The sequence below is a fragment of the Mobula hypostoma genome, chromosome 30 (assembly GCF_963921235.1).
Source record: "Mobula hypostoma chromosome 30, sMobHyp1.1, whole genome shotgun sequence".
Lineage (NCBI taxonomy): Eukaryota > Metazoa > Chordata > Chondrichthyes > Myliobatiformes > Myliobatidae > Mobula > Mobula hypostoma.
This window is the reverse complement of record NC_086126.1, coordinates 16782713-16810141: the sequence shown is the minus strand read 5'-3', so window position 1 is coordinate 16810141 and position 27429 is coordinate 16782713. Positions and strand designations below refer to the sequence as shown.

General features: G+C 53.9%; 1 protein-coding gene across 5 annotated transcripts in view; it reads right to left on the bottom strand.

Moving 5' to 3' along the window:
- atg2a (autophagy related 2A) overlaps positions 1-27429 on the bottom strand; it is a 320380-nt gene that overhangs the window by 78877 nt on the left and 214074 nt on the right. For all 5 annotated transcript variants that reach the window (XM_063036273.1, XM_063036274.1, XM_063036277.1 and 2 more), the window contains exon 29: positions 2355-2481. In XM_063036273.1, coding sequence (XP_062892343.1) covers positions 2355-2481 — 127 coding nt within the window. The remainder of the gene's footprint in view (positions 1-2354; positions 2482-27429) is intronic.

Below are 27429 nucleotides of genomic sequence, written 5' to 3'. Positions count from 1 at the left end.
AGGACGGCGAATTTCCGAAAAACAAAACAAAGGGTTTTTAACCACAATCCAGTGGTTTCATGCTCTTACTTCACTTAAGCTTCCAGATTTGTTTAAATATTTGTACTTACACCCATCAGCAGTTGCCTTCACCCAAACCTGTGCCTCGCAACCTGGTCTACAGCTTTGCTAACTCATTACCTCTGCATTTCATGAGTCACCAACACTGACACAGTGCCTATAAGAAGTATTCATCCACCTTGGAAGTTTTCATGGTTTATTGTTTTACAACATTGAATCACAGTGGATTTAATTTGGCTTTTTTGGCACTCATCAACAGAAAAAGACTCTTTCGTATCGAAGTGAAAACAGATCTCTACAAAGGGATCTGTATTAATTACAAATATAAAACACATTTGACTGTATAATTACTCACCCCCTTCAAGTCGGTATTTAGTAGATGCACCTTTGGCAGCAATTATAGCCTGCTCTATGTGGATCGGTCTCTGTCAGCTTTGTACATCTGGACACTGCAATTTTTCCCAATTCTTTACAAAACTGCTCAAGCTCTGTCAGATTGCATGGGGATCGTGAGTGAACAACCCTTTTCAAGGCCAGCCACATATTCTCAATTGGATTGAGGTCTGGACTCTGACTTGGCCACTCCAGGATATTAACTTTGTTGTTTTTAAGCCATTCCTGTGTAGCTTTGGCTTTGTACTTGGGGTCATTGCCTTGCTGGAAAACAAATCTTCTCCCAAGTCTCAGACCGCATCAGGATTTCTCTGTATTTTGCTGCATTCGCTTTACCCCCTGCCTTCACAAGCCTTCCAGGATCTGCTGCAGTGAAGCATCCCCACAGCGTGATGCAGCCACCATGTTTCACAGTAGGGATGGCGTGTTTTTGATAATGTGCGGTGTTCGGCTTTCACCAAAGACAATGTTTAGTCTGATGGCCAAAAAGCTGAATTTTGGTTTCATCAGACCATAGAACCTTTTTCCAGCTGACTTCAGAGTCTCCCACATGCCTTCTGCCATATTCTAGCTGAAGCTTCATGTGAGAATTTTTCAACAATGGCTTTCTCTTTGTCACTCCCCCATAAAGCTGTGACTGGTCAAGCACCTGGGCAACAGTTGTTGTATGCACAGCCTCTCTCATCTCAGCCACTGAAGCTTGTAACTCCTCCAGAGTTGTCACAGGTCACTTGGTGGCCTCCCTCACTAGTCCCCTTCTTAGATAGATAGATAGATAGATAGACTTTATTGATCCCGAGGGAAACTGGGTTTCGTTACAGCCGCACCAACCAAGCATAAATACAGCAATACAAAAACCACAAACAATCAAACAACAAAATGCAAACTAAGCCAGATGGAAAGAAGTCCAGGACCAGTCTATTGGCTCAGGGTGTCTGACCCTCCACGGGAGGGTCTTTCTTGCACGGTCACTCAGTTTAGAGGGCGGCCTGCTCGAGGTAGATTTACAACCGTGCCATATTCTATCCCTTTCTTGATGATCGACTTAGCTGTACTCCAAGGGATATTCAGTGGCTTGGAAATCTTCTTGTATCCATCTCCTAACTTGTGCTTTTCAATAAGCTTTTCGTGGAGTTGCTTGGAGTGTTCTTTTGTCTCCATGGTGTAGTTTTTGACAGAATACTGACTCACCAGCAGTTGGACCTTCCAGATACAGGAGTATTTTTACTACAGTCAATTGAAACACCTTGACTGCACACAGTGATCTCCATTTAACTAATTACGTGACTTCTAAAACCAATTTGCTGCACCAGTGATGATTCCGTGTGTCATATTAAAAGGGGTGAATACTTACGCAATCAATGATTTTATATTTTATATTTGTAATTAATTTAGATCACTTTGTAGAGATCTGTTTTCACTTTGACACGAAAGAGTCTCTCTCTGTTGATCAGTGTCAAAAATCCAAATTAAATCCACTGTGATTCAATGTTGTAAAACAATAAACCATGAAAACTTCCAAGGGGGCGTGGGGGTGAATACTTTTTATAGGCACTGCACATTAACTCATTCACTGCTATGTACTTGTCCACAAACGCATGCCCTCATGCGCTGCCCCTCAGATGCAAACTCAACCGCACCCTCTCCTCCAACCGTGGACACCCCACGCCCTCCTCAGGCCTCACCACAGATGTGCAGTCACCCACACCTCCCCTCAGACACAGCACACCCATCTGTAACCTTCACTCTTCAAACGCGTGCTCCCCCGCATTCCCATCCGCACCCCCGTCGCGCCCCCATTGAAGGGCCGCTAATGCCACTCGCCCGCGCTCAGGCGCCGTCGCCCGAGCACGACCGCGCTCCCCACCCACGCGCTCGGACCGCGAGCCGGTCCCACTCACCTGTCCCCTCAGCCGAGTCTCTGCGGCTCCGCTCCGTGTCGATCAGGGCGTCCGTCAGGTCACCCTGGTTGATCTCGGCTGTCTCCGCTGGGAGTCGAGGTGGGAGGGGCGTCGCTGACTCTGGCAACTGGAGGGTAGGGAGAGCCGAGGTTAAAACCCATCTGATCGTCCCGGGGTGCACAGCCCCTCCCACTCGACAGCCCGCACCGAGAGCCCTGACCTCCCGCACAGTTCTGGGTGGGGAATGCGTACAGGCCAGGGTATTACAGTATAGAAAACCACAGCACAGAAATAGGCCCTTTGGCCCATCTAGTCTATTCTGAAAGGACTCTCCCTTCACAACACACTGTTCAGCAGCAAGATGCTTTTGTCTGAAAAGGTTCCACGTCCTTCCTTTGTTTCCTGGCTGTCTGCGGGAAGACCAATCTCAGGGTTGCATACGGCATGCATACTTTGATAATAAATGTACTTCGAAGCCTGAATCTCTGAATCTTAGCAGCTGAGGTGTTTCAGGTGAAGATCCTGTATCTGCATCAGCTTCGGATGATCAGCTGCCACAACTGTTGAGCTGCCCTAAATTCCAGTTCCTGTCATCTCTCAGCTCTCCTGCTTCCTTCCTAGCTTCCCAAACTGCACTCACCACTCCAGGATTCGCCCACTCCCCGATTCCTCACAACGTGGAAGGCCATTCGGCCCATCAAGTAAACCTTTGCTCACAAAACAACCCTATTTATCACTAAATTTCCACGGAACCCACTCCCACCAAACATCCAGCAGACCGGGAGCTGGTACGTAAGGTTGGAAACATGAACCACAAGGCTCAAGAACAGTTCGAAGATTAAGATTACATAAGCAGTATACAGCCCTGAAATTTGTCTTCCCATAGACAGCCATGAAACAAAGAAACACCATAGAACTCATAAACACAAAATACTCTGCGGATGCTGGGGTCAAAGCAACACTCACACAACACCATAGAACTGTTCAGAGAACAACATCAACTCTTAAACGCAAAACAGAATCCAAATCGCGCGAACAGCAAAATAGCGAGCAAGAAACAGAATATAAAACACCAAACCACAAACTCGTCAAAACAGTCCACAACAGACAAGACCTGGGCCCATAGGAGCAGAATTAGGCCATTTGGCCCGTCGAGTCTGCTCTGCCATTCCATCATGGCAATCCATTTCCCTCTCAGCCCCAATCTCCTGCCTTCTCCCCGTATCCTTTCATGCCCTGACCGATCAAGAATCTATCAACCTCTGCTTTAAATATACATAAAGACTTGGCCTCCACAGCTGCCTGTGACAATGAATTCCACAGATTCACCACTCTCTGGCTAAAGAAATTCCTCCTCATCTCTACTCTGAAAGGACACCCCTCTATGCTGAGGCTGTGTCCTCTGGTCTTTGACTCTCCCACCATAGAAAACATCCTCTCCACATCCATTCTATCAAGGCCTTTCACCATTCCAAAGGTTTCAATGAGGTCACCCCTCATTCTTCTGAATTCCAGCAAATGCAGGCCCAGAGCCATCAAACGTTCTTCATATGACAAGCCACTCAATCCTGGAATCATTTTCCTGAACCTCCTTTGAACCCTCTCCAGTTTCAACATGTCCTTTCTCAGATAAAGGGCCCAAAACTGCTCACAGTACTCCAAGTGAGGCCTCACAAATGCTTTATGAAGTTTCAACATTATATTCATTCTTGCTTTTATATTCTAATCCTCTTGAAATGAGAGCTAATGCTGCATTTGCCTTGCTCACCACAGACTCAACCTGCAAATTAACCATTAGGAAATCCTGCATAATGACTCCCAAGTCCCTTGCACCTCCAGTTTTTTGTATTTTCTCTCCATTTAGAAAATAGTCAGCCCTTTCATTTCTTCTACCAAAATGCCTGACCGTACACTTTCCAACACTGTATTCCATCTGCCATTTCTTTGCCCACTCTCCCAATCTGTCTAAATTCTTCTGTAGCCTCTCTACTTCCTCAAAACTCCAAGGATCTTCATATAGTCTGCAAACTTTGCAACAAAGTCATCAACTCCATCATCCAAATCATTGACATTTAATGTAAGAGGAGTCAGTCCCAACACAGTCCCCTGTGGAACACCACTAGTCACCAGCAGCCAACTAGAAAAGGCTCCCTTTATTCCCACTCTTTACCTCCTGCCAATCAGCCACTGCTTTATCCATGCTAGGAACTTTCCTGTAAATCTATGGGCTCATAGCTTGCTAAGCAGCCTCATGTGTGGTACCTTGTCAAAGGCCTTCTGAAAGTCCAACTCCACAACACCAACTGATTCTCCTTTGTCTCTCCTGCTTGTTACTTCTTCAAAGAATTCCAACGGATTTGTCAGGCAAGATTTTCCCTTGAGGAGACCATGCTGAGTACGGCCTATTTTATCACGTGCCTCCAAGTACCCTGAGACCTCATCCTTAATAATCAACTCCAACATCTTCCCAACCACTGAGGTCAGACTAACTGGCTTATAGTTTCCTTTCTTCTGCCTCTCTTCCTTCTTGAAGAGTGGAGTGATATTTGCAATTTTCCAGTCTTCCGAAACCATTCCAGAACCTAGTGATTCCTAAAAGATCATTACTAACGCCTCCACAATCTCTTCAGCCACATCCTTCAGAACTCTGGGGTGTAATCAGTCTGGTCCAGGCGACTTATCAGACCTTTCAGTTTCCCAGGAACCCATACCAGGCAAGGTGAATGGGTCTATTGATCATTACAGAAGGTCTCTCTGGTGCTTCCCGCTCCCTCCCCTCTCCCTTCCCCTTTTCCCAACCATGATTCCCCTCTCCCTGTCCCTTTCCCACTCTCAGTCCACAATAGGTACCCATACAAGAATCAGGTTTATCATCACTCACATATGTCATGAAATTTGGGTTTTTTTTTGTGGCAGTAAGATGACTACAGTACTGTGCAAAAGTCTTAGGCACCAAAACTATATATATGCACAGTACTGCGATATAGAAACACCAAAATACGTGGGGAGCTTTTGTTTTGAATGCCAGCCACACGGAACCTTCCAGACTGAATCTGCTCGTTTATTCATTTCGAGATACAGGGTGGAGTTGGCCCTTCCGGTCCAACGAGCCACGATGCCCAGCAACCCCCTAATCACTGGATAATTTACAACCCCCAATTTTCTGAGTAACCGGGACGTCTTTGGACTGTGGGAGGAAACCACAGCAGCCAGGTGAAACCCACGCCTTGCAGGGGAGAACGCAGAAACTCCTTACGGACAGCGCCTGAACTCCAACGTGCTGAGCTGCAATCGTGCCGCGCTAACCGTGTGCCATGCGCGCGACGTTAACTGCTTCACTACTGTCATATATATCGAGGGCGAGTGAAAACACAGCTTTACATTGCCACCCCTACAGAACACTTCACCACCGCAGCGTAGCGAGATAGCACGAGGGAAAAAGAACATCAGAACGTAGAATAAAGTGGCACAGTTACAGACAGAGCCTGTTGCAGCCAGACAATCAAGTTCAAAGATCACAACACAGTGGATCATGAGGTCAACAGCCCATCTTATCAGACCAGGCGTTGGTCAACAGTATTCTGTGGTTAACACCTCTGTTCTACAGAGGTACTGTGGAGAGCTTTCTAACCGTCTGCATCACCGTCTGTTCTGGGAGTGCCGGGGGGGAAGTAGGGGGGTGGGAGAGGAGCTACTGCACAGGATCGAAATGAGCTGCAGAAAGCTGTAAACTCAGTCAGCTACATCATGGGCGCCGGCCTCCCCAGCATCCAGGACGTCTTCAAGGAGCGATGCCTCAAAAAGGCAGCATCCATCATTAAGGACCCCCATCACCCAGGACAGGCCCTCTTCTCATTGCCACCATCAGCGAGGAGGTACAGGAGCCTGAAGACACACACTCAACGATTCAGGAACAGCTTCTTCCCCTCTGCCATCAGATTTCTGAATGGACATTGAACCCATGAACAGTACCTCACTGATTTTTCTCTTTTTTTGCATTATTTATTTAATTCTTACTGCAATTCACAGTTTTTATTATTCTGTATTGCGATGTACTGTTGCCATATAACAAATTTCACAACATTTGCCGGTGATATTAAACCTGATTCAGATTCTTATAACAGCCAGTAAAAGCTGTCCTTGAGCCTAGTGGGACGTGCTTTCAGTCTTTTGTATCTTCTGTCCAACGGGAGAGAGGAGGCAGGAGACTCCAGTGACCCTCTGGAGTTGCAGAGGGACAGAAACCAGAGCGCCAGAACAGATAGTGGAGAGGTTGTGGAGACAGATGTTTGTAAGTCCTCAGACAAAGTCAGGAATCAAAAGGTTGAGCGTGGTGTGACTAGTGTCATGAGTTGCGTATATTTCAATGCAAGCAGTATTGTAGGAAAGCTGGATAAACTCAGGGCACAGATCAACACCTGGAATTACGACTTTGTAGCCATTAGTGAGATTTGGTTGCAGGAGAGGCAGGATTGGCAGCTCGGTATTCTGGGATTCTGTCGTTTTAGATGTGACAGAGCAGGAGGGATCAAAGGGAGAGGAGTTACTGGTCAGGGAAAATGTCATGCAGTGCTCAGTCAGGACAGAGTGGAGAACTGGTCCAGTGAGGCGTCATGGGTGGAATTGTGGAGTAAGAAAGGTACGACCACTTTAATGGGGCTGTATTCCTCACCACCCAACCGTCTGCGGGATGTAGTCGAACAAATTTGTAGAGAGATCGCTGTGTAAGAAACATAAGGTTGTTTAGAAGGTGGTGATTTTGACTTTCCACACATTAACCGGGGCTCCCATACTGTAAAAGGACGAGATGGGACAGAGTTTGTCAAATGTGTTCAGAAAGTTTCCTTATGTAGAAGTCCCAATGAGAAAGTGTGCAATACTCGATCTGCTGTTGGGGAATGAGTCAGGGCAGGTGGCAGAAATTTGTTCAAGGGAACACTTTGCATTCTTTGTATCCAAGTGCCATTAAATTCAAAGTAAACATTTAAAAAGATAGGCCTGGCCTGCGGGTTGAGATTCTAAATTGGGACAGCCTGTTTTCTGCCTAAGGTGTACTTGGTAAGTGGGAGGCCTTCAAAAGTGAAATTTTGAGAATACAAAGCTTGTATGCGCCTGTCAGAATAGAAGGTAAAGATAACAAGTGTAGGGAACTTTCATTTTCGAGAGCTGTTGAGGTTCTGGTTAAGAGACAAAAAAAGGAGGTGCATTGCAGGTATAGGCAGGAAGGAACAAATGAGGGGCTTATGGAGTACAGGAAATGCAAGAGAACACTTAAGATAGAAATCAGGAGGGCTACAAGAAGGCATGAGGTTTCTCTGGCAGACAAGCTGATGGAGCATCCTCAGAGATTCTACAGATATGTTAAGAGCAAAAGGATTGCAAGGGACAAGATTGGTTCTCTGGAAAATCAGAATGGTGATGTGTGTGTGGAGCCAGAAGAGATGGGGAAGATCTTCAATGAATTTTTTGCAACTGTATTTACTCAGGAGACGGGCGCAGAGTCTATAGAAGTGAGGCAAAGAGGCGTCAGTGTGTGGGTGTGTAGCTGAGGGGTACAGTCTGGGAATGTGAAGCTTAAAGCGTGGGATTGGTAGTGAGAGATGCTCTGGTTAGGAAGGGAGGGTGCGTAAAAGATTCACGGGGACGTTACCGGGACTTGACAGATAGACTGGAACTTTAACTTCGAAGTGTAGGGACGATCTTATAGAGATTTACAAAATTATGATTTTACCATTTTATGATATTCTGAATTATGGCTGGATTAGAAGGGATGAGGCTGGACAAACTTGGGTTGTATTCTGTGCAGTGCTGGAGGTTGAGGGGAGATCTGACTGAGGTTTGTAAGATTTTAAGAGGCACCGATAGAGTGGACAGACGGTATCTGTTTCTCAGGGTTGAAATGTCGAATACCGGAGGGCATACATTGAAAGTGAGAGGGGGAAAGTTCAAAGGAGATGTGAGGGGCAAGGTTTTTGTTTGACACAGGGAGTGGTGGGAGCCTGGAATGCACTGCCTGGGGTGGTGGCCGAGGCCGGTAAATTCTGGCCGGTTTGAGTACAGAGGAGCTAACCTGGCTTGCTGCCCGCTATTCGGAAGCATTGGAGTTGATGTAGCATAACCGTGGGAGATTGTCTCGGACATTTCACTTGAGATCGCAAGACTCTATTGGGCAGCGATAAAAGTTAAGTTGCCGCAGGCCTGTTACGCTGGTCTGGTGGAGGGAGAGTCGACAAAGGGGCGGTGTAGCCTCAGCTGTAGTGAGAACTAGGCCTCAAGCCTCGGGCTTGCCTGCTGCTGCAGACCAGGTGAGAGGGGCGGAAGCGTTACAGCATGGTTGAGCTTGGCTGGGGCCTGGCCTGGCCCGTCAGTGTTGCCCTCCCGTGTTCAGGAGTTGCAACAACAGGCTGGATTGCCTGAGTCTGTACACTGCCGGGAGCCTGTACCATCGACTGCTGGACACAGTCGCCCAGCGTCTTGGACGATATGTTTTGTTTTGAGTGAAAATGCTTCCTTGCTCGATGTTTTGAATTATGTTACTCACTATTTTGAATGTGTGCTGCTATTTTGAATCTTTTGCACCTTGGCCCCATAGAAACACCGTCTTGTTCAGCTGTATCCACACAGTGCCTATAAAAAGTATTCACCCCCCCCACCCCGGAGGTTTTCATGTTTTATTATTTTACAATATTGAATCACAGTGGATTTAATTTAGCTTTTTTGACTCTGATCAACAGAAAAAAACTCTTTCATGTCAAAGTGACAATAGATCTCTACAAAGTGATCTAAATTAATTACAAATAAAAAACACAAAATTGCTGATTACATAATTATTCACTTCCCTTTAATATGCCACATTAAATTATCGCTGGTGTAGTCAATTGGTTCTAGAAGTAACATTATTAGTTAAATGGAGATCTGTTTTTGGAGACCTGTGTGCAGTCAAGGTGATTCAATTGTTACAGCTGACCTGACGGACGCCCTGATCGACACGGAGCGGAGCCGCAGAGACTCGGCTGAGGGGGCAGGTGAGTGGGACCGGCTCGCGGTCCGAGCGCATGGGTGGGGAGCGCGGTCGTGCTCGGGCGACGGCGCCTGAGCGCGGGCGAGTGGCATTAGCGGCCCTTCAATGGGGGCGCGACGGGGGTGCGGATGGGAATGCGGGGGAGCACGCGTTTGAAGAGTGAAGGTTACAGATGGGTGTGCTGTGTCTGAGGGGAGGTGTGGGTGACTGCACATCTGTGGTGAGGCCTGAGGAGGGCGTGGGGTGTCCGCGGTTGGAGGAGAGGGTGCGGTTGAGTTTGCATCTGAGGGGCAGCGCATGAGGGCATGCGTTTGTGGACAAGTACATAGCAGTGAATGAGTTAATGTGCAGTGCCTATAAAAAGTATTCACCCCCACGCCCCCTTGGAAGTTTTCATGTTTATTGTTTTACAACATTGAATCACAGTGGATTTAATTTGGCTTTTATGACACTGATCAACAGAGAGAGACTCTTTCGTGTCAAAGTGAAAACAGATCTCTACGAAGTGATCTAAATATTACAAATTTAAAATACAAAATCATTGATTGCATAAGTATTCACCCCCTCTAATATGACACACCAAACCATTACTGGTGCAGCCAATTGGTTTTAAGAAGTCACAACATTAGTTAAATGGAGATCACCGTGTGCAGTCGAGGTGTTTCAATCGATTGTAGTAAAAATACTCCTGTATCTGGAAGGTCCAACTGCTGGTGAGTCAGTATCCTGACAAAAACTACACCATGGAGACAAAAGAACACTCCAAGCAGCTCCACGAAAAGGTTATTGAAAAGCACAAGTCAGGAGATGGATACAAGAAAATTTCCACGTCACTGAATATCCCTTGGAGTACAGTTAAGTCAATCATCAAGAAAGAGAAAGAATATGCCACAGTTGTAAATCTGCCTCGAGCAGGCCATCCTCAAAACTGAGTGACCGTGCAACAAGGGGTCAAGCAAGGGAGGTCACTATAAGACTTATGACAACTCTGGAGGAGTTACAAGCTTCAGTGGCTGAGATGGGAGAGACTGCGCATACAACAAATGTTGCCTGGGTGATTCACCAGTCGCAGCTTTATGGGTGAGTGGCCAAGAGAAAGCCACTGTTAAAAAAAAGGGGAGGGAACGTTGACTCAGACCATGAGAGGCCTACGTCGGGCATTTTCATGCCTTACCAGGCGCAGATTGGAAGTCTATGTGGGCACCACTCCTCACACAGACACTAGAGCAATGTGTGGTTAAGTGCCTTGCTCAAGGACACAAACACGCTGCCACAGCTGAGGCTCGAACTAGTGACCTTCAAATCACTAGATGAATGCCTTAACCACTTGGCCACGTGCCCAACACTAAAAAAACTCACCTGAAATTTTGGCTAGAGTTTGCCAGAAGGCACTTGGGAGACTCTGAAGTCATCTGGAAGAAGGTTCTGTGGTCTGATGAAACCAAAATTGAGCTTTTTGGCCATCAGACTAAATGCTATGTTTAGCGTAAACCAAACACCACACATTATCAAAAACACGCCATCCCTATCATGGAGCATGGTGGTGACTGCATCACGCTGTGGGGATGTTTCACTGCAGCAGGCCCTGGAAGGCTTGTGAAGATAGAGCGTAAAATGATTGTAGCAAAATACAGGGAAATCCTGGAGGAAATCCTGATGCAATCTGCAAGAGAACTGCGACTTGGGAGAAGATTTGTTTTCCGGCAAGACAATGATCCCAAGCATAAAGTCAAATCTACACAGGAATGGCTTAAAAACAACAAAATTAATATCCTGGAGTGGCCAAGTCAGAGTCCAGACCTCAATCCAATTGAGAATTCGTGGCTGGACTTGAAAAGGGCTGTTCACTCACGACCCCCATGCAATCTGACAGAGCTTGAGCAGTTTTGTAAAGAAGAATGGGGAAAAACTGCAGTGTCCAGATGTGCAAAGCTGATAGAGACCTATCCACACAGACTCAGGGCTGTAATTGCTGCCAAAGGTGCATCTACTAAATACTGACCTGAAGGGGGTCAGTAATTATGTAATCAATTATTTTGTGTTTTATATTTTTAATTAATACAGGTCACTTTGTAGAGACCTGTTCTCACCTTGACACAAAAGAGTCTTTTTCTGTTGGTCAGCGTCAAAACAGCCAAATTCAATCCACTGTGATTCAATGTTGTGAAACAATAAAACATGAAAACTTCCTTGGGGTGGGGCTGCATACTTTTTAAATAGGCACAGTATATGGTTTGAATGTTAATTAAACTTGACTTCAGAGATGTTTAAATAGGTACAGGAATGAGAGGGAAATGGAAGGATGTGGGGATTGTGCAGGCAGAAGGGGTAGTTCAGTTGGACATTTGATTACTATTGAATCGTCACTGTGGGCTGAAAGGCCTGGTTTGTGACGTGCTGTTCAGTGTGGGTGGATGGTCACAGAGCAGTCTGACACCACAAGAGAGATGTGCGAGGAGGATGATTCAAAACAGACATGTGAGAAACGATCACACACAGGGTGATGGATACCCAGCAGGTGATGATGTGCCAGGGGAATGACGTTCACACACACGGTGATGGATACCCAGCAGATGATGATGTGCCAGGGGAAACGTTCACACACACGGTGATGGATACCCAGCAGGTGATGATGTGCCAGGGGAATGATTCAAAACGGACGTGTGGGGAAACGTTCACACACAGGGTGGTGGATACCCAGCAGATGATGATGTGCCAGGGGAAACGTTCACACACAGGGTGGTGGATACCCAGCAGGTGATGATGTGCCAGGGGAAACGTTCACACACAGGGTGGTGGATACCCAGCAGATGATGATGTGCCAGGGGAAACGTTCACACACACGGTGATGGATATCTAGCAGGTGATGATGTGCCAGGGGAATGATTCAAAACGGACGTGTGGGGATTTAAACATTCACACACAGGGTGATGGATACCCAGCAGGTGATGATGTGCCAGGGGAGTGATTCACACACAGGGTTACGACGAGAAGATGATGATGTGCCAGGGGAGTGATTCACACACAGGGTGGTGGATACCCAGCAGGTGATGATGTGCCAGGGGAGTGATTCACACACAGGGTGGTGGATATCTAGCAGGTGATGATGTGCCAGGGGAAACGTTCACACACAGGGTGGTGGATACCCAGCAGATGATGATGTGCCAGAGGAAACGTTCACACACAGGGTGGTGGATACCCAGCAGATGATGATGTGCCAGGGGAAACGTTCACACACAGGGTGATGGATATCTAGCAAATGATGATGTGCCAGGGGAAACGTTCACACACAGGGTGATGGATACCCAGCAGGTGATGATGTGCCAGGGGAAACGTTCACACACAGGGTGGTGGATACCCAGCAGGTGATGATGTGCCAGGGGAGTGATTCACACACAGGGTGGTGGATACCCAGCAGGTGATGATGTGCCAGGGGAGTGATTCACACACAGGGTGGTGGATACCCAGCAGGTGATGATGTGCCAGGGGAGTGATTCACACACAGGGTGATGGATACCCAGCAGGTGATGATGTGCCAGGGGAATGATTCAAAACGGACGTGTGGGGAAACGTTCACACACACGGTGATGGATACCCAGCAGGTGATGATGTGCGAGGGGAGTGATTCACACACAGGGTTACGATGAGAAGGTGATGATGACAAAGCTTGAATGGTATTTAGACAGGTGCAGAGATGAAAGGAGTTCAAAGTGGCATGGGTGAAAGGTGGATAGTTTGGTCAGCACGGACAATGTGGGCCGAAGGGCCTGTTTCTGTGTGTATGACTTCCGTCGGACTGGGGGAGGTGCAGGGGTGAAGAGAAGAGCTGGAAAGCTGATAAGTGAAAGAGGTAAAGTGCTGGGGAATCTGATGGGAGAGGGTAGAAGACCATGGAAGGAAAGGAAGGGGGATGAGCAGCCGAGGGAGGTGAAGAATGTTCGGCCTATATCTGTCTAAACCAGAGATTCCCAACATGGACCCTTTGGTTAATAGTATTGGTCCCATGGCATAAGAAAGGTGGGGACACCCTGCTCGAAATCTTCCTATTCACGTACCAGTTACTGTATCTGTCCCTGCCACCTCCTGGGGCAGCTCTTCACAAGTACCCACCAGGTCGCGAGCAAATCTCTCCCCTCTCACCAGCCTGGCTCCCCACGGACATTTGCCCTGTGTACCACCTCCCCCATGTGGAAGACGTCAAAGCTACCGACGGGAAACAGTCAGGGGGAGCTGAAACCCAACGGAGTCTCGGCAAGCCAGGCAGCCTCCGTGGCGAGGGAGACTGCAAAGGCTTCAGATCGAGGACACCCCCCCCCCCCGAGGAAAGGAGAAACGTTTTGCAGACAACTGAGGTGGGGGGAGGGGGAAGGCCTTGAGCTGGTCTGAAAGGATGAAACGATGCAGCAGTTACAGGGAAGTGAAGATCAGATGAAGTTTCCTTATAAGGCATTGATAATGTGGCAATGATCGCGTTATGTTGTAACGTCTGCAGTTAGAACTTAACAGGCCACGACGTACAAACTGAAACAAAAAGGCAGGCAGCCAGAAATGGCCAAACGTACACACAGACAAAGAGCAAGTTCTCTAACGTTGGAGAAGTGAATATCAAGCCCTGTGAACTGCAGTGCATCTGTACAGGAAATTACGTGTTCTTGCAGTCTAACTTTGCAGGAGGCTGCCAGGCAGAGAGAGCAGAGGGGCAGTGATCAAAACTCAAGATTGTTTGTTGTCATTCACCAGTGGCGGGTGTAGAGGAGGGTAAAACGATTGTCGCTCCAGATCTGAGGCAGCGTAAATGACACAATTAGTGCAAATACAGAAGCAATTCGATAAAGCACAGCCCTCAAGTAACTGAGTGTAGCTGTGTGTACGTACGACTAGCTTACACAGCGGTAAGGACATAGGTGACTCAGACAGGAAATGGTAAAGAGACAGAGAGACTCTTGGCCGGGGAACTCTTCTCAGTAGCGGCAGGACACATGAAAACACAGTAGGACAGTGACTATATCAGGGTACAGGACTGTGCTAAAGTCTTTGGCATATAGCCAGGGTACCTAAAACCTTTGCACAGTACTGTAGGTATGAGGGGTGGGGTGGGAAATGAAGGGTGCTGAGGAGTGGCTGATGTGGATGTAGTGGTGTCTGGGGGTGTGGAAGGCTGAGTTGGGGTGCGGGAGGGCGAGTGGGGGTGGGGAGGGTGAGTAGGGGTGGGGAGGGCGAGTCAGGGGTAGCAGAGAGCGAGTCGTGGGTGGCGGAGAGCGAGTCGGCGTGCGAGAGGGTGAGTCGGGGTGGGGGAGGGTGAGTGGGGGTGGGGGAGGGTGAGGGTGAGTCGGGGTGGGGGAGGGTGAGGGTGAGTTGGGGTGCGGGAGGGCGAGTGGGGGTGGGGAGGGCGAGTCGGGGGTGGCGGAGAGCGAGTCGGGCTGTGAGAGGGTGAGTCGGCGTGCGAGAGGGTGAGTCGGGGTGGGGGAGGGTGATTTGGGGGTGGGGGAGGGTGAGGGTGAGTCGGGGTGGGGGAGGGTGAGGGTGAGTTGGGGTGCGGGAGGGCGAGTGGGGGTGAGGAGGGCGAGTCGGGGGTGGCGGAGAGCGAGTCGGGCTGTGAGAGGGTGAGTCGGCGTGCGAGAGGGTGAGTCGGGGTGGGGGAGGGTGATTTGGGGGTGGGGGAGGGTGAGGGTGAGTCGGGGTGGGGGAGGGTGAGGGTGAGTTGGGGTGCGGGAGGGCGAGTGGGGGTGAGGAGGGCGAGTCGGGGGTGGCGGAGAGCGAGTCGGGCTGTGAGAGGGTGAGTCGGCGTGCGAGAGGGTGAGTCGGGGTGGGGGAGGGTGATTTGGGGGTGGGGGAGGGTGAGGGTGAGTCGGGGTGGGGGAGGGTGAGGGTGAGTTGGGGTGCGGGAGGGCGAGTGGGGGTGAGGAGGGCGAGTCGGGGGTGGCGGAGAGCGAGTCGGGCTGTGAGAGGGTGAGTCGGCGTGCGAGAGGGTGAGTCGGGGTGGGGGAGGGTGAGTGGGGGTGGGGGAGGGTGAGGGTGAGTCGGGGTGGGGGAGGGTGAGGGTGAGTTGGGGTGCGGGAGGGCGAGTGGGGGTGAGGAGGGCGAGTCGGGGGTGGCGGAGAGCGAGTCGTGGGTGGCGGAGAGCGAGTCGGCGTGCGAGAGGGTGAGTCGGGGTGGGGGAGGGTGAGTGGGGGTGGGGGAGGGTGAGGGTGAGTCGGGGTGGGGGAGGGTGAGGGTGAGTTGGGGTGCGGGAGGGCGAGTGGGGGTGAGGAGGGCGAGTCGGGGGTGGCGGAGAGCGAGTCGGGCTGTGAGAGGGTGAGTCGGCGTGCGAGAGGGTGAGTCGGGGTGGGGGAGGGTGATTTGGGGGTGGGGGAGGGTGAGGGTGAGTCGGGGTGGGGGAGGGTGAGGGTGAGTTGGGGTGCGGGAGGGCGAGTGGGGGTGAGGAGGGCGAGTCGGGGGTGGCGGAGAGCGAGTCGGGCTGTGAGAGGGTGAGTCGGCGTGCGAGAGGGTGAGTCGGGGTGGGGGAGGGTGATTTGGGGGTGGGGGAGGGTGAGGGTGAGTCGGGGTGGGGGAGGGTGAGGGTGAGTTGGGGTGCGGGAGGGCGAGTGGGGGTGAGGAGGGCGAGTCGGGGGTGGCGGAGAGCGAGTCGGGCTGTGAGAGGGTGAGTCGGCGTGCGAGAGGGTGAGTCGGGGTGGGGGAGGGTGATTTGGGGGTGGGGGAGGGTGAGGGTGAGTCGGGGTGGGGGAGGGTGAGGGTGAGTTGGGGTGCGGGAGGGCGAGTGGGGGTGAGGAGGGCGAGTCGGGGGTGGCGGAGAGCGAGTCGGGCTGTGAGAGGGTGAGTCGGCGTGCGAGAGGGTGAGTCGGGGTGGGGGAGGGTGATTTGGGGGTGGGGGAGGGTGAGGGTGAGTCGGGGTGGGGGAGGGTGAGGGTGAGTTGGGGTGCGGGAGGGCGAGTGGGGGTGAGGAGGGCGAGTCGGGGGTGGCGGAGAGCGAGTCGGGCTGTGAGAGGGTGAGTCGGCGTGCGAGAGGGTGAGTCGGGGTGGGGGAGGGTGATTTGGGGGTGGGGGAGGGTGAGGGTGAGTCGGGGTGGGGGAGGGTGAGGGTGAGTTGGGGTGCGGGAGGGCGAGTGGGGGTGAGGAGGGCGAGTCGGGGGTGGCGGAGAGCGAGTCGGGCTGTGAGAGGGTGAGTCGGCGTGCGAGAGGGTGAGTCGGGGTGGGGGAGGGTGATTTGGGGGTGGGGGAGGGTGAGGGTGAGTCGGGGTGCGGGAGGGCGAGTGGGGGTGAGGAGGGCGAGTCGGGGGTGGCGGAGAGCGAGTCGGGCTGTGAGAGGGTGAGTCGGCGTGCGAGAGGGTGAGTCGGGGTGGGGGAGGGTGAGTGGGGGTGGGGGAGGGTGAGGGTGAGTCGGGGTGGGGGAGGGTGAGGGTGAGTTGGGGTGCGGGAGGGCGAGTGGGGGTGAGGAGGGCGAGTCGGGGGTGGCGGAGAGCGAGTCGGGCTGTGAGAGGGTGAGTCGGCGTGCGAGAGGGTGAGTCGGGGTGGGGGAGGGTGATTTGGGGGTGGGGGAGGGTGAGGGTGAGTCGGGGTGCGGGAGGGTGAGGGTGAGTTGGGGTGTGGGAGGGCGAGTGGGGGTGAGGAGGGCGAGTCGGGGGTGGCGGAGAGCGAGTCGGGCTGTGAGAGGGTGAGTCGGGGTGGGGGAGGGTGAGTGGGGGTGGGGGAGGGTGAGGGTGAGTCGGGGTGGGGGAGGGTGAGGGTGAGTTGGGGTGCGGGAGGGCGAGTGGGGGTGAGGAGGGCGAGTCGGGGGTGGCGGAGAGCGAGTCGGGCTGTGAGAGGGTGAGTCGGCGTGCGAGAGGGTGAGTCGGGGTGGGGGAGGGTGATTTGGGGGTGGGGGAGGGTGAGGGTGAGTCGGGGTGGGGGAGGGTGAGGGTGAGTTGGGGTGCGGGAGGGCGAGTGGGGGTGAGGAGGGCGAGTCGGGGGTGGCGGAGAGCGAGTCGGGCTGTGAGAGGGTGAGTCGGGGTGGGGGAGGGTGAGGGTGAGTTGGGGTGCGGGAGGGCGAGTGGGGGTGAGGAGGGCGAGTCGGGGGTGGCGGAGAGCGAGTCCGACTGTGAGAGGGTGAGTCGGCGTGCGAGAGGGTGAGTCGGGGAGGGTGAGGGTGAGTGGGGGTGGGGGAGGGTGAGGGTGAGTCGGGGTGGGGGAGGGTGAGGGTGAGTTGGGGTGCGGGAGGGCGAGTGGGGGTGAGGAGGGCGAGTCGGGGGTGGCGGAGAGCGAGTCGGGCTGTGAGAGGGTGAGTCGGCGTGCGAGAGGGTGAGTCGGCGTGCGAGAGGGTGAGTCGGGGTGGGGGAGGGTGAGGGTGAGTCGGGGTGGGGGAGGGTGAGGGTGAGTCGGGGTGGGGGAGGGTGAGGGTGAGTTGGGGTGCGGGAGGGCGAGTGGGGGTGAGGAGGGCGAGTCGGGGGTGGCGGAGAGCGAGTCGGGCTGTGAGAGGGTGAGTCGGCGTGCGAGAGGGTGAGTCGGGGTGGGGGAGGGTGATTTGGGGGTGGGGGAGGGTGAGGGTGAGTCGGGGTGGGGGAGGGTGAGGGTGAGTTGGGGTGCGGGAGGGCGAGTGGGGGTGAGGAGGGCGAGTCGGGGGTGGCGGAGAGCGAGTCGGGCTGTGAGAGGGTGAGTCGGCGTGCGAGAGGGTGAGTCGGGGTGGGGGAGGGTGATTTGGGGGTGGGGGAGGGTGAGGGTGAGTCGGGGTGGGGGAGGGTGATTTGGGGGTGGGGGAGGGTGAGGGTGAGTCGGGGGTGGCGGAGAGCGAGTCGGGCTGTGAGAGGGTGAGTCGGCGTGCGAGAGGGTGAGTCGGGGTGGGGGAGGGTGATTTGGGGGTGGGGGAGGGTGAGGGTGAGTCGGGGTGGGGGAGGGTGATTTGGGGGTGGGGGAGGGTGAGGGTGAGTCGGGGGTGGCGGAGAGCGAGTCGGGCTGTGAGAGGGTGAGTCGGCGTGCGAGAGGGTGAGTCGGGGTGGGGGAGGGTGATTTGGGGGTGGGGGAGGGTGAGGGTGAGTCGGGGTGGGGGAGGGTGATTTGGGGGTGGGGGAGGGTGAGGGTGAGTCGGGGGTGGCGGAGAGCGAGTCGGGCTGTGAGAGGGTGAGTCGGCGTGCGAGAGGGTGAGTCGGGGTGGGGGAGGGTGATTTGGGGGTGGGGGAGGGTGAGGGTGAGTCGGGGTGGGGGAGGGTGATTTGGGGGTGGGGGTGAGGAGGGCGAGTCGGGGGTGGCGGAGAGCGAGTCGGGCTGTGAGAGGGTGAGTCGGCGTGCGAGAGGGTGAGTCGGGGTGGGGGAGGGTGATTTGGGGGTGGGGGAGGGTGAGGGTGAGTCGGGGTGGGGGAGGGTGATTTGGGGGTGGGGGAGGGTGAGGGTGAGTCGGGGGTGGCGGAGAGCGAGTCGGGCTGTGAGAGGGTGAGTCGGCGTGCGAGAGGGTGAGTCGGGGTGGGGGAGGGTGATTTGGGGGTGGGGGAGGGTGAGGGTGAGTCGGGGTGGGGGAGGGTGATTTGGGGGTGGGGGAGGGTGAGGGTGAGTCGGGGGTGGCGGAGAGCGAGTCGGGCTGTGAGAGGGTGAGTCGGCGTGCGAGAGGGTGAGTCGGGGTGGGGGAGGGTGATTTGGGGGTGGGGGAGGGTGAGGGTGAGTCGGGGGTGGCGGAGAGCGAGTCGGGCTGTGAGAGGGTGAGTCGGCGTGCGAGAGGGTGAGTCGGGGTGGGGGAGGGTGATTTGGGGGTGGGGAAGGGTGAGGGTGAGTCGGGGGTGGCGGAGAGCGAGTCGGGCTGTGAGAGGGTGAGTCGGGGTGCGGGAGGGTGATTTGGGGGCGTTGAAGGATGAGTTGAGGTGGGGGAGGGTGAGTAGGGGTGCGGGAGGGTGAGTTGGGTTGGAGGAGGGTGAGGGTGAATTGGGGTGGGGGAGGGTGAGTGGGGGTGGGGTGGGGGAGGGTGAGTTGGGGTGGGGGAGGGTGAGTTGGGTGTGGAAGGATGAGTCAAGGTTGGGGAGGGTGAGTCAAGGTTGGGGAGGGTGAGTCAGGGACGGGGAGGGTGAGCTGGGGGTGGAAGGATGAGTCAAGGTTGGGGAGGGTGAGTCAGGGACGGGGAGGGTGAGTGGGGGTGGGGGAGGGTGAGGGTAAGTTGGGGAGGGGAGGGTGAGTCAGGGTGGGGGAGGGTGAGTGGGGGTGGGGGAGGGGGAGGGTGAGGGTGAGTCGGGGTGGGGGAGGGGGAGGGTGAGTCAGGGTGGGGGAGGGTGAGGGTGAGTCGGGGTGGGGGAGGGTGAGCTGGGTGTGGAAGGGTGATTTGGGGGTGGGGAAGGATGAGTTAGTAGGGAGTCACAGAGTCTGTGGAGCTTCCTGCAGCAGCCCCATGCAAAGGAACAACGTGCCAGTGTTGCCGTGGCTTGGCACTGATGTTGTAATCGTCTGACTCAGGGTCTGTCAGATCCGAGTGAGTACAGGCAGATGTGAAAATGATGCATCATTCACTCTTGTGATAGATTTCACTGTGCAGTCGGGCAGCAGTATTTTCTGTTATCATGGTCAGCTTTCCGTGCACTGGGCAGCATCCCCTCGTCCCACCCGTAATGCTCCTTCCTCACCCCTCTTTCTCCACCGCTCGTTCCACTGTGTCAATCACCCAAGTTACATCCCATTCCACAATGTCGAGCTCCTCCTCTCTGACCGTCCCACAATGCTGAGCTCCCTCACTGACCGTCCTACAATGCCGAACTCCCTCCTCACTGACCGTCCCACAATGCTGAGCTCCCTCCTCACTGACCGTCCCACAATGCCCAGCTCCCTCACTGACCGTCCCACAATACCGAACTCCCTCCTCACTGACCGTCCTACAATACCGAACTCCCTCGTCACTGACCGTCCTACAATACCGAACTCCCTCCTCACTGACGGTCCCACAATACCGAACTCCCTCCTCACTGACGGTCCCACAATACCGAACTCCCTCCTCACTGACGGTCCCACAATACCGAACTCCCTCCTCACTGACCGTCCCACAATGCCGAGCTCCCTCCTCACTGACCGTCCCACAATGCCCAGCTCCCTCACTGACCATCCCACAATACCGAATTCCCTCCTCACTGACCATCCCACAATGCTGAGCTCCCTCCTCACTGACCATCCCACAATACTGAGCTCCCTCCTCACTGACTGTCCCACAATGCTGAGCTCCCTCACTGACCATCCCACAATCCTGAGCTCCCTCCTCACTGACCATCCCACAATGCTGAGCTCCCTCCTGTGACCATCCCACAATGCTGAGCTCCCTCCTCACTGACCATCACACAATGCTGAGCTCCCTCCTCACTGACTGTCCCACAATGCTGAGCTCCCTCAATGACCATCCCACAATGCTGAGCTCCCTCCTCACTGACCATCCCACAATGCTGAGCTCCCTCCTCACTGACCGTCCCACAATGCCGAGCTCCCTCCTCACTGACTGTCCCACAATGCCCAGCTCCCTCACTGACCGTCCCACAATACCGAACTCCCTCCTCACTGACCGTCCTACAATACCAAACTCCCTCCTCACTGACCGTCCTACAATACCGAACTCCCTCCTCACTGACCGTCCTACAATACCGAACTCCCTCCTCACTGACCGTCCCACAATACCGAACTCCCTCCTCACTGACCGTCCTACAATACCGAACTCCCTCCTCACTGACCGTCCTACAATACCGAACTCCCTCCTCACTGACCGTCCTACAATACCGAACTCCCTCCTCACTGACCGTCCCACAATACCGAACTCCCTCCTCACTGACGGTCCCACAATACCGAACTCCCTCCTCACTGACGGTCCCACAATACCGAACTCCCTCCTCACTGACCGTCCCACAATACCGAACTCCCTCCTCACTGACGGTCCCACAATACCGAACTCCCTCCTCACTGACCGTCCCACAATGCCGAGCTCCCTCCTCACTGACCGTCCCACAATGCCCAGCTCCCTCACTGACCATCCCACAATACCGAACTCCCTCCTCACTGACCATCCCACAATGCTGAGCTCCCTCCTCACTGACCATCCCACAATACTGAGCTCCCTCCTCACTGACTGTCCCACAATGCTGAGCTCCCTCACTGACCATCCCACAATCCTGAGCTCCCTCCTCACTGACCATCCCACAATGCTGAGCTCCCTCCTGTGACCATCCCACAATGCTGAGCTCCCTCCTCACTGACCATCCCACAATGCTGAGATCCCCCTCACTGACCATCACACAATGCTGAGCTCCCTCCTCACTGACTGTCCCACAATGCTGAGCTCCCTCACTGACCATCCCACAATGCTGAGCTCCCTCCTCACTGACCATCCCACAATGCTGAGCTCCCTCCTCACTGACCATCCCACAATGCTGAGCTCCCTCCTCACTGACCATCCCACAATGCTGAGATCCCCCTCACTGACCATCACACAATGCTGAGCTCCCTCCTCACTGACCATCCCACAATGCTGAGCTCCCTCCTCACTGACCATCCCACAATGCTGAGCTCCCTCCTCACTGACCATCCCACAATGCCGAGTTCCCTCCTCACTGACCGTCCCACAATACCGAACTCCCTCCTCACTGACCGTCCTACAATACCGAACTCCCTCGTCACTGACCATCCCACAATGCCGAGCTCCCTCCTCACTGACCGTCCCACAATGCTGAGCTCCCTCCTCACTGACCGTCCCACAATGCTGAGCTCCCTCCTCACTGACCGTCCCACAATGCCCAGCTCCCTCCTCACTGACCGTCCCACAATGCCCAGCTCCCTCACTGACCATCCCACAATACCGAACTCCCTCCTCACTGACTGAGCTCCCTCCTTACTGACCATCCCACAATACTGAGCTCCCCCCTCACTGACTGTCCCACAATGCTGAGCTCCCTCACTGACCATCCCACAATCCTGAGCTCCCTCCTCACTGACCATCCCACAATGCTGAGCTCCCTCCTGTGACCATCCCACAATGCTGAGCTCCCTCCTCACTGACCATCCCACAATGCTGAGATCCCCCTCACTGACCATCACACAATGCTGAGCTCCCTCCTCACTGACTGTCCCACAATGCTGAGCTCCCTCACTGACCATCCCACAATGCTGAGCTCCCCCTCACTTACCATCACACAATGCTGAGCTCCCTCCTCACTGACCATCCCACAATGCTGAGCTCCCTCCTCACTGACCATCCCACAATGCTGAGATCCCCCTCACTGACCATCACACAATGCTGAGCTCCCTCCTCACTGACCATCCCACAATGCTGAGCTCCCTCCTCACTGACTGTCCCACAATGCTGAGCTCCCTCACTGACCATCCCACAATGCTGAGCTCCCTCCTCACTGACCATCACACAATGCTGAGCTCCCTCACGGACCATCCCACAATGCTGAGCTCCCTCCTCACTGACCGTCCCACAATGCTGAGCTCCCTCACTAACCGTACCACAATGCCGAGCTCCCTCCTCACTGACCATCACACAATGCTGAGCTCCCTCCTCACTGACCATCTCACAATGCCGAGCTCCCTCACTGACCGTCCCACAATACCGAACTCCCTCCTCACTGACTGTGTCACAATGCCGAACTCTCTCCTCACTGACCGTCCCACAATGCCGAACTCCCTCCTCACTGACCGTCCCACAATACCGAACTCCCTCCTCACTGACCGTCCCACAATACCGAACTCCCTCCTCACTGACCATCCCACAATACCGAACTCCCTCCTCACTGACTGTGTCACAATGCCGAACTCTCTCCTCACTGACCGTCTCATAATGCCGAACTCCCTCCTCACTGACCATCACACAATACCGAACTCCCTCCTCACTGACCATCACACAATACCGAACTCTCTCCTCACTGACTGTCTCATAATGCCGAGCTCCCTCACTGACCGTGTCACAATACCGAACTCCCTCCTCACTGACCATCACAAAATACCGAACTCCCTCCTCACTGACCATCTCATAATGCCGAACTCCCTCCTCACTGACCATCACACAATACCGAACTCCCTCCTCACTGACCATCACACAATACCGAACTCTCTCCTCACTGACTGTCTCACAATGCCGAACTCCCTCACTGATCGTCTCACAATGCCGAGCTCCCTCCTCACTGACCGTCCCATAATGCCGAACTCCCTCACTGATCGTCTCACAATGCCGAGCTCCCTCCTCACTGACCGTCCCATAATGCCGAGCTCCCTCACTGATCGTCTCACAATGCCGAAAATCCCTCCTCACTGACCATCACACAATACCGAACTCTCTCCTTACCACCCCTCCAATGGTAAGGAACTCCCTCGCCACCCACTCCACACTAGGGTGTTCTCTCTGCGCACCTCCCACAGCGGCTCACCCTCCTCACCGTCCATCCCCCAGTATGGTGCTCCCTCCCCCCAGCCCTCCCTGCTCTGGTTTGGTGGTTGAGTCTCGGAGGACAACCAAGTCCGATGACAGGGGTGTGTGAGATGATGAGAGGCTATATTTTGCGGAGTATAAGAAGGCCGGCCTCTCGCTCAGGGACAATGAAATGCTCCTTTGTTTCCGAATTTTCCAGAAAGTTCCGAGTCCAGAGCCAGCAGCACATGGCATTGAAAGGGCAGGGGGTAGCTTTCACTCTCTCACATCACGACAGAGAGAGGAGAGAGATTTAAAGGGATTCAGAGGGACAAGGGTGTTGGGTAGATACATAGAGTAAGCAAACAGGAAAGCAAGGTACAGTACCAATGTTTAAAAGATCTTTGGACAGGGACATGGATAGAAAAGGTGAGAGACTTGGGTCAAATGCAGGCAAATGGGACCAGGTCAGGCGGGTAAAGCGCCCACCTCTCTACTCCAGGGCTCCGGGAACTTTGGAGCAGGTCAGGGACTGAGGGACTGGGGTGCTGAGGTGAGTGATCACCTCCTCAAATGCCAAGGCCACTCCCCTGTCGACAAGGCACAGAGCAGGAGCATGATGGCACACTGCCCACTTGCCTGGGTGACCGTGGCTCCCACAACTCTACAGAAGCCCGACACAGCAACCTGCGTGGTCAGCACCCCACCGACGTCCCTAAACACACCCTCCCCTCCACTATCAGCACACAGTGCGCACCGCCGACATAACACCCGGTCTCTGCCGAACCCTCCCACCAAGCACAGCGGTCACACCCCATCCTGACATTCGCTGCTCCTTCACCGTCATTGGGTCAAACTCCCCGACAGCACCCCAGGAGCCCCTTCACGCAGAGGCTCACACCCCTCGGGACTGTACACCAGCACCCCGGGTTCAATCCCCCCCTCCGTCCCCGTGGCTGCGTGGGTTTCCTCCCTCAGGCCACACACGAACGGGTCGGTCGGTTCATTGGTCAGACGGTGATAACCGAGCGGTGCAGGCGCGTTGGAATGAGGGTCCTGTTACCACGTCATATCTCTGAACCGAACAACACAGAGAAAGCACCTTCCCAACGGGATGTTCAGGAAGGGCAATAAATGCTTGTCTTGTCTGTAACACCCACGGAAACAAATACAAAGTACCTGCCGGCACTGCGGTGAGGTCCAAGTCAGTATCAGATCTCTGATGGGACAACAGAGATCTTCACTCCCACACACCAGGCACGTAGAGGGTTCACACCTCAGAGGCAGCTTGCTTGGAAAAGCCCAGCATATTTGCTCTTTAACCTCAACGCGAATGAATGCAAATTACAGAGCTCTGGGAGAAAAGCCCATCAAAGGGAGAATTTTAAAATCATGCCGCACCTTCAGGCAAATCGCGAGCTGCATCTCTCTGCGTGACGCTGGTCATCGAGTCCCTCTGGCTCACAGACACAGTTACCCTGTGATGTACACTTCCTCATTCCTGTCGTCTCCCTGCAGATTCCACCTCTCACCCACAAACCGGGCGGGGCAGGAGGGGCACCAACACCATCCTCGTTGGGAGGAGGGAGAGAACCACAGCATCAGGAGGGAACACCCACAGAGACGTACAGAGACTGGGAGAAACCTTACCGACACGCGCGTGCAGAGACTGGGAGAAACCTTACCGACACGTGCGTGTGGTGTGTGCGCAGAGAGCCGGTGGTCGGGATCAAACACAGGTCTCTGGAGCTGTGAGACAGTGGCTTCGCTCACAGCGCAGAGATTTTTCTGTACGTGCGGTGGAAGGCCACTGTCCATTGCCATTCCACTTTGTAACATAGAATATCCCCTCAGTAGCCACTTCATCAGGTTTGTGAGATCCCTGATAACGTGATCACTGAGCGCACAACACTTCAGCACAGTACTGGCCCTTCAGTCACGACATTACACCAGCTTTTCAACCTACTCTGAGATACAGTATACACACACACATTATAGTTCGGGTAACTCAGCCTTTTGCACAGGACAGTAGTAGTTTTATGTATTGCACTGTACTGCTGTCGTGGGGGAAAGAAAATCAAGTTTCAAGACATACGTGAGTGATGATCAACCTGATTCTGATCTGGGTCTCTATTGTGGACTGAGAGTGGGAAGGGGACAGGGAGAGGGGAATCATGGTTGGGAAAAGGGGAAGGGAGAGGGGAGGGAGCGGGAAGCACCAGAGAGACATTCTGTAATGATCAATAAACCAATTGTTCGGAATCAAATGACCTTGCCTGGTGTCTCAGGGCTGGGTGTGTCTGTACCCACCCCTGACACTCCTTCTCTGTCACCTGTCCCACACCCCTCCCACAGTGCCCCACCCTCACTGTTACCAACATCCTTTGCTCCCACCAGATTTACAAACTCGCTCTCCACTCCATGTTGACAAGTGTGTGTGTGAGTGTGTGAGCACGAGAGTGTGTGTGTGTATATGAGTGTGCGTATGTATGTGTGTGTGAGTGTGTATGTGTGTGAGTGTGTGTGTGTGTGTCTGTGAGTGTGAGTGTGAGTGTGTGTGTGTCTGTGAGTGTGAGTGTGTGTGAGTGTGTGTGTGTGTGTGTGTGAGAGAGAGAGTGTGTGTTCCTTAGACTTCTGCACAGCACTGTAGGTGATTTGTTTTTTTTCATGATGATGGGTTTGAAGGAGGTGGTTGAGAGAGGTGTGAGCAGTCACTGTGTTGATGACCTGGGGCCCAGCGAGTTGGAGATATCCCGGGCACTGCCGACTCGGACTGGCTGGAGTGGAAGACGAGGTCCTGATCCCGCCAGCTGGGTCCAGCCCCACACTCAGCCCAGCAGCTGACACACACCCCACGGCTGGCAGATCTCAGTGCCAGCATTCTGACCGGCTGCAGCACCCTCTGGGATGGCGGGGCCACGGCACGGGATCGGAAAAAACTGCACAAAGTTCTAAACAGCCGGCTCCATTGCAGGCACCAGCTCTCGGTGTCGAGAGCACCTGTAAAAGGCAGTGCCTCAAAAAGGCATCATCCATCATTCAGGACCCAGGACATGCTCTCTTCTCACTGCTGTCATCGGGAAGGAGGTACAGGAGCCTCAGGTCCCACACCACCAGGTTCAGGAACAGTTATTACCCCTCAACCATCAGGCTCCTGAACCAGAGGGGATAACCTCAACTCTGAACTGATTCCATCGGGAAGGAGGTACAGGAGCCTCAGGTCCCACACCACCAGGTTCAGGAACAGTTATTACCCCTCAACCATCAGGCTCCTGAACCAGAGGGGATAACTTCACTCACCCCAATTCTGAATCAGAATCAGGTTTAATATCACCAGCATATGCTATGAGGTCGTGTTCATGGGTTCATCTTCAAGGAGTGATGCCTCAAAAAGGCAGCATCCATCATTAAGGACCCCCATCACCCAGGACAGGCCCTCTTCTCATTGCTACCATCAGGGAGGAGGTACAGGAGCGTGAAGACACACACTCAACGATTCAGGAACAGCTTCTTCCCCTCTGACATCAGATTTCTGAATGGACATTGAACCCATGAACAGTACCTCACTGATTTTTCTTATTTTTTTGTACCCCTTATTTAATTTTATAAATTCTCATTGTAACTCATAGTGCTTCAATGTCCTGCTGCCACAAAACAAACCCCTTTCACAACAAGGGTCAGTGATTTTATAAACACAAGAGGACCTGCAGATGCTGGAAATCCAGAGC